General features: G+C 54.5%; 1 protein-coding gene across 1 annotated transcript; it reads left to right on the top strand.

Moving 5' to 3' along the window:
• The first annotated feature begins 1001 nt into the window (after positions 1-1001).
• Positions 1002-6782, top strand: CNGA2 (cyclic nucleotide gated channel subunit alpha 2). The gene is made up of 6 exons (XM_069463535.1): positions 1002-1137; positions 1339-1431; positions 2079-2249; positions 3281-3388; positions 4657-4763; positions 5107-6782. Exons 1-6 carry the CDS (start codon positions 1028-1030, stop codon positions 6510-6512), a joined length of 1995 nt encoding a protein of 664 aa, XP_069319636.1. The 5' UTR covers positions 1002-1027; the 3' UTR covers positions 6513-6782.
• Positions 6783-7259: the final 477 nt, after the last annotated feature.

The raw sequence follows: 7259 nt of genomic DNA, 5'->3' as shown, positions 1-7259 counted from the left end.
GCTGTGCACCCAGCAGTAGGCAATCTGCAGTTGTGCCAACCATTTCTGGCCACACCTGGTAGGGCATGCTGACCAGCCCCGGCAGGGAAGAGCTGTCCCAGCGGCTCCCACCACAGCCTCTCTGACTGTGGCAAGAAAGGGACACTGTGGGACACAATGTCCTGTCTCTCTTTGAGATTGTTATCTCCTGGCCTGTTCCTTCTCAGTCTGTTTTGTGCACAACTCTTAACTGTTGGGGTTCTCCCTGGCCCCTCACTCTGTCCCCTCTTCCCCTGTGATCCCACTCACTTGGCACTTGCTCTCCCTTGCTTCCCACACCCAATCCACCTCCGAGTCCCACTCGTTCTCCTTCCCAAATAGTTCCACACCCTTTCCCTCCCTCAAAACAAAACAAAACAAAACACACACACACACACACACACAAACCGTTTCAGCCATCTTCCAGCGCCCTTGCTTTGCAGACGTCTGGCATATGCTCAGGCTGCTCCCTACCCTCGCCCCGCCCAGCCCTCTGGTCCTCGTTACCCAAGACCACTCATGCTCCTCAGCTGGGAGGGATGCTGCCCTGGGCCAGGGACACACATCTCTCTCGGGCTCTGGGTTTGGCAGGGGCTGGTTTAGAGGTGCTCATCTGCTTAAGCATGTGCCAGACGTCTGCAAAGCCAGAGTGCTGGAAGATGGGTTAAACAGTTTGTGTTTGTTTGGTTTTCTTTTGTTTTGTTTCAGCTTTGATAGTCCATATGGCAAAAAAAATCCACTAGGGTAAAAGAAAGAAAACCCACATTTTATAGTTTAGCACTGTTTCCATTTTAAATTACTTATCAGGGTGGAGGGAGTACCATGATTTTCTTGGTATTTGGAGCCTGGTACTTGGGCAATGCTGAAGCTTTCCAGGTGGGCCCGGGCCTGGGTTCGAGCCCATCCTGCCCACTTGTAGCTGTCCTGCCCTCCATGAGTGTCAGGGTCCTCTGTGACCTTCTTCTTGGACCTCTCCCTGGCAGATAAGGGTCCTGATCATACATGGAGGATGACCGAAAAATCCAACGGTGTGAAGAGCTCTCCAGCCAATAACCGCAACCATCATGCACCCCCTGCCATTAAGGCCAATGGCAAAGATGACCACAGGACCAGCAGCAGGTGAGTCCACTGAGGCTGCATGGTATTGGGAATGGCCCAGAGTCTGCTACTTCCTCCCAGCTCTGCCTTTTTGTCACAGAGCAGCAATACCTGGCTCTAGGACAACCTCTAAGAGGATCATGGGATTTCTAGGCATGTGCCAGGAGGGCAGACATGGCATGCCCAGAGAATCCTGGGTCAACTCTGCTCTTTCCTCTGCAGGCCACAGTCTGCGGCTGATGATGACACCTCCTCAGAACTGCAGAGGCTGGCAGACATGGATGCCCCACAGCGGGGGAGGGGTGGCTTCCGCAGGTGGGTCCTACCACTGCCCTGTTGTTCCCCCACTCCAGCACATGGGGCCTGTCAGGGTGGCTACTGTGGCCCTCTTCCTCTCAGTTCCACTCGGCCTGTCCTCTAAGACCTCCAGGGAGCGCTATCAGTGCCAGCCAAACTTAATTCTCCTTGCTCCTGATGCCTGAGTAGCCGCTAAGGCTCCTGGGAGAAGAGCTCATAATGGCCAGTCATATTTGGCTGTTTCCACACTGGGGGAGATATCCTTCCCAGCAGAGGAGTCTAGGAAGAGGGCCTGAGGTCTCCATTGTAGAGTCTCGGGTCCCATGATGAAATCAGGAAGCCTGGGGCAGGCTTCATTCCTGGCTGGTCCTGCCTTAACACAGCCTGCATCCTGTCCTGAAGGCCTCCTGTTTGCTCTGCACCATCAACTGAGATGACACCTCCCATAGGAGCGTTTCCAGGACAACCTCTCCCCTTGGGCTGCATTCAGGCTCATGCCTAAGCTCCAGCCCTCTGCCCTCAGTGCTGGCCTCTGTCTCAGCTCCTAGCGCACGGGGACTCATGGCCTGGCCTGTTTCCAGGTTTCCCTTCCTGTCTTCTGTCTCCCTTAGCAGACTGAACAGAGGGTCTCCGCTGGGCTCATGCTCCTTCTCTCTCACCTCTAGGATTGTCCGCCTGGTGAGGGTCGTCAGAGAGTGGGCCAACAAGAATTTTCGAGAGGAAGAACCTAGGCCTGATTCATTCCTTGAGCGTTTCCGTGGGCCTGAGCTCCAGACCGTGACGACACAGCAGGGGGATGGCAAAGGCGACAAGGACAGCGAGAGCAAGGGCACCAAGTACAGTTGTCCAGCCTGTGGGGTGAAAGGGCCCCCAAGCATGTGATGGGAGGGCTCTGTGGAGTTTCTAATGTCACTGCCAGGGGTGGACCAGGGGCTATGCTGAGCCCAACAATACTGGGGAAAGTGGTGGGTAGGTGTGACCTGTTGTGTTTTTAACTACAGCACATTTGCATTGTCCTTGTCACGGCCTCTCCAACATTCAGTGCCTTCTTGCCATGGGAGCTTCCAGTGACTTTTGTCCTCTTAGCTGCCCCTTGCCAGATGTCCTCTTGCTGCTCCCCAATTCGGTCCAGCTGCAGTAGTCAAGGAATGCCAAGGGAGTGTGCTCACGGAGCACTCTGGCGGGCACGTCCTTCCTAGCTCCCTCCGATATGGGACGAACTGGGTCTTGAAGAGGCCATGTGGGGTGGTGGTGGGGGCGGTGGTGGGGGCAGTGCGGAGGGTGCTGGTGGGCAAGGCCCGAATGATGGAGCAGGAGAGTGCAGGGAAGGCAGACAAGGCAGAGCTGGAGGGTCTGTCCTTTGAGGAATGAGTAGATGACTGCAAATGTCTGGCCAAGCCGACATTCCGCACCTCTGGCCAGTGGAGGAAAAAGACCCTTGCCAAGGCAGGACTCAGCATGTGGGAAAGTGATTTGGAGGCTGGAGGCCAGAAATGGAGTCGGGGGCGGGTAGGAAGCACACGGTGTTCACTTGCCTGGAGTTCCTGTGTGCCCTCACTGCCGCCCTGTGGAGATCCCTCCCCAGGCCTGTCCCTACTGAAAGCTCTGTCCCTGGCATGCCCTCTAGAGCACACAGAAGCCAATGGGCCTATCTAGGGTCAGAATGAGCAGAAGGGTGTCTCTCACCCATCTGAACTCCACTCACGGGCCTGGCACCAGCTTGTGGGTCCCTGAACAACCCACCCTCACCACACACATCCTCTTAGGCAGTGCTTTCTTGGGGACCCTTGTCCTCTGGGGGCTGGGGTGCTGCCACACTGGGGCAGGGGACCTGATCCCTAAGCCTGGCCTCTCTCTGTTTCCTCAGGAAGAAATTTGAATTCTTTGTTTTGGACCCAGCTGGGGACTGGTATTATCGCTGGCTATTTGTCATCGCTATGCCTGTCCTCTACAACTGGTGCCTGCTGGTGGCCAGGTGAGCAGGCAGGGCCTAGGAGGGAGTGGCCAAAGCAGCCCAGTACACAGGCCCTTGGGTTGAGAGCACATCAGTCCCAGCTGTTGATACAGAGTTTACCCCAACTCAGCCCTCCTTCCCTGGCTACCAACAATACCTCCATCTGCCCTATTAGCCCCAACCCTCCCCCAATTTAATGTGCCACCACGGCTGCTAAAAACTGGGATTTGATTATGCCACTCTCTCCTCATAAACCCGTCAATGGCTCCCCATTGCCCACAGGATGAAGTTCAAGTCCTGAGCATGGCCTTCAAGGCCCTCTGGACCTGGCCTTCTCCCTCTCTCCACCTTCTGGACACACCCTGCCCCCACACTCACTACTCTTGGATCAGAACATGCTGCTTCCTCAAGAGAAAATTCCCTTTCCCCGCATTCAACCCATGGAGAGTCTTCTCCCAGCAGGCTCAGTTCAAAAGCCACTCTCGACAAGCAGCTTTGCATGAAAACATCCCCCACTCCACTCCAGCCCCGCCTCAGTCATTCATTCAGCAAGGCTTGGACTGAACACCTGTTGGGAGCTGAGGAGGATGTGGTGAGAAGAGTGCTAGTGTGCTGGGGGCTGTGGGACAGCCTCGGTGGGAATGGGAGGGGGATGGAGTTTGATTCTAAATGTGACTGAGTAGTCAGCATTAACCGCTCCTCCCTTTGACCATACACTCACTGGACCATCATCCTGACTCTGCCCTCTCCCTAGGCCCCTCCCCACTCAGTCACCAAATACTGCCCATTCCTTCTAAGAAGCTCCTGCAGCCTCCAAACTTTCTCCATTCCCACTACACCCTCTCTCACCTGGACTGGCCAGTGCTGTGTGTTGGGTGCTCAATAGGTGTATGTTGAGGAGATGAGCATGGAGGTGATTCAGCTGTGCACTGTAGTTTGTTCTTCCAATGACTTATTCATTCTTTTAACTCACACCCATTGAGCACTCGAATCCTGGTGCCCTGGGCTAGGCATGTTGCACAAGTAATGACTAAGAGGAGATCTCTGCCTTCCTGGAGCTCACAGTCCAGTGGGCAAGACACAAAAGTAATGGCCAGCGGTGATGTCTATGTAATGATAAAGGTCGGGGTAGAAGTTCCCTGTCAGTGTCTCCTTGGCACCAGGCTAGCTATGACTCAATAGTGCCCCTGGTGGCCATCCCAAGCCCTGTACACAGTGGCCACTCAGTCTGGGGCCTCCAGGGGACCTTGGCTGGCTTTGAGGGTGAAGCACAGCCCTGTCCTCCGCAGAGCCTGTTTCAGTGACCTACAGAAAGGCTACTACCTGGTATGGCTGGTGCTGGATTACTTCTCCGATGTGGTCTACATCGCAGACCTCGTCATCCGATTGCGTACAGGTCAGTGAGCAACTGGAATGAGCAGGCAGTAGCATAACCCATAAGTCCAAAGGCCTGAGTCCACATTTTGAGGAAGCCCACTGGACACGATGTTGGACTCAACTGCTTGGCTGAGAACTTGGTAGGTGACTGGCCTTCTTTGAACCTCATGGTCCCACATGCTTAGAGAGGTTTGGATCTGGGGGTTGTCTCTTAGGGTCCTTCTGGCCAGCCCTGCTATATGAGTTCTATGCCTCCTTGGGAAGGAGAGTTGAGTGGGCAGTTTGTTCCTTGATGAGCATTAGCGTACAGAGAGGGACAGGTCTGAGGGCAGAGGTGATGTGCTCGCTTGCATCTCTACTAGGTTTCCTGGAGCAGGGGCTGCTGGTCAAAGACCCCAAGAAACTTCGGGACAACTACATCCACACATTGCAGTTCAAGCTGGATGTAGCTTCCATCATCCCCACAGACCTGATCTATTTTGCTGTAGGCATCCACAGCCCCGAGGTGCGGTTCAACCGCCTGCTACACTTTGCCCGAATGTTTGAGTTCTTTGACCGCACTGAGACACGCACCAGCTACCCCAACATTTTCCGCATCAGCAACCTGGTCTTTTACATCTTGGTCATCATCCACTGGAATGCCTGCATCTATTACGCCATCTCCAAATCCATAGGCTTTGGGGTGGACACCTGGGTTTACCCCAATATCACTGACCCTGAGTATGGCTACCTGGCTAGGGAATACATCTACTGCCTTTACTGGTCCACGCTGACCCTCACCACCATTGGGGAGACACCACCTCCTGTAAAGGATGAAGAGTTCCTATTTGTCATCTTTGACTTCCTGATTGGTGTCCTCATCTTTGCCACCATTGTGGGAAATGTGGGCTCCATGATCTCCAACATGAATGCCACCCGGGCAGAGTTTCAGGCCAAGATCGATGCCGTCAAACACTACATGCAGTTCCACAAGGTCAGCAAGGAGATGGAAGCCAAGGTCATTAAATGGTTTGACTACTTGTGGACTAATAAGAAGACTGTGGATGAGCGGGAAGTTCTCAAGAACTTACCAGCCAAGCTCAGGGCTGAGATAGCCATCAACGTCCACCTGTCCACACTCAAGAAAGTGCGCATCTTCCATGACTGTGAGGCTGGCCTGCTGGTGGAGCTGGTGCTGAAGCTCCGTCCCCAGGTCTTTAGCCCTGGGGATTACATTTGCCGCAAAGGGGACATTGGCAAGGAGATGTACATAATTAAGGAGGGCAAGTTGGCAGTGGTGGCTGATGATGGTGTGACTCAGTATGCCCTGCTCTCGGCTGGGAGCTGCTTTGGGGAGATCAGTATCCTTAACATTAAGGGAAGCAAAATGGGCAATCGACGCACAGCCAATATCCGCAGCCTGGGCTACTCAGACCTCTTCTGCTTGTCCAAGGATGATCTCATGGAAGCTGTGACTGAGTACCCAGATGCCAAGAAGGTCTTGGAGGAGAGAGGTCGGGAGATCCTGATGAAGGAGGGGCTGCTGGATGAGAACGAGGTGGCAACCAGCATGGAAGTAGATGTGCAAGAGAAGCTGGAACAGCTGGAGACCAACATGGACACCTTGTACACGCGCTTTGGCCGCCTGCTGGCTGAGTACACCGGGGCCCAGCAGAAGCTCAAGCAGCGTATCACGGTCCTGGAGACCAAGATGAAGCAGAACAATGAGGATTACTACCTGTCAGATGGGATGAACAGCCCCGAGCCAGCTGCAGAGGAGAAGCCATAAGGGCTGGGGCCCAACTGCCTCTCCAGTCTTGACCTTCACCCCAAGAGCTAGAAGAGCTGTATAGATCTCCAGGTTTCTGTGCATTACCCTCATGTACTGTGAATGCTTCCTGAAGCCTCTCTGACCCCAGGTTTTTGGCCTAAACATCAGGAGTCCCTCTCCAAGTCTAGCTAAAAGCCAAGCTTGTGGCCAGTGCAGACTGTGTTGGGCTGGCTTCAGCCTGCCCAAGTCTGAGGAAGGAAGAGGGGAGCAGCTGGACTGTCTTCCAGGGGTCTGTCCTGGGACTGGAGGCCTGGACAACCATCTGCTTGGAGGAAGTGCATCTGCAGATCCGTGGGCACCCTGCGACAGCACTCCCTGTTGTCTGGCTCCTTTGCACCTAACCACTCCCCACTTGGTTCTGGTCCCCACTTTTTCTAACATGTGCTCTGAATGCCCCCATTTCTCTGCATATGTAGGTAGTTTGAGCACTGGCTACATTTAGTTCAGGTACCTGGTGCTTATCTCCCAAGGCAGGCCAAGATGTGTGATGGTGGAGGGGGGTGGGTAGGAGGGTGTTCACTCAGGACTGTCCCTCCCTGTCAGACACTCAAACTCCTGCTCTGCCAGCCAGGAGTGGGGTCTCAGCTTCTCTGGGCCAGAGAGATGGTGATGCTCCTGGCTTCTGGTCCATTCCAGGGCAGGGCAGCTAGCAATCCTCCTAGAGAAAGAGGCGGCCGGCAGCTCTGGCCATCACTCCTCTATGCA

This window comes from Eulemur rufifrons, chromosome 30 (assembly GCF_041146395.1).
Source record: "Eulemur rufifrons isolate Redbay chromosome 30, OSU_ERuf_1, whole genome shotgun sequence".
Taxonomy (NCBI): domain Eukaryota; kingdom Metazoa; phylum Chordata; class Mammalia; order Primates; family Lemuridae; genus Eulemur; species Eulemur rufifrons.
This window is presented reverse-complemented; position numbering and strand designations above follow the sequence as displayed.

What these genes read in the sequence shown, in the direction of transcription:
- CNGA2 (XM_069463535.1), top strand. Translation starts at nt 1,028, where the DNA reads ATGACCGAAAAATCCAACGGTGTGAAGAGCTCTCCAGCCAATAACCGC. An exon ending in GACCACAGGACCAGCAGCAG is followed by an intron (nt 1,138 to 1,338) that starts GTGAGTCCACTG and finishes TTTCCTCTGCAG; the next exon opens with GCCACAGTCTGCGGCTGATG. An exon ending in GGGAGGGGTGGCTTCCGCAG is followed by an intron (nt 1,432 to 2,078) that starts GTGGGTCCTACC and finishes TCTCACCTCTAG; the next exon opens with GATTGTCCGCCTGGTGAGGG.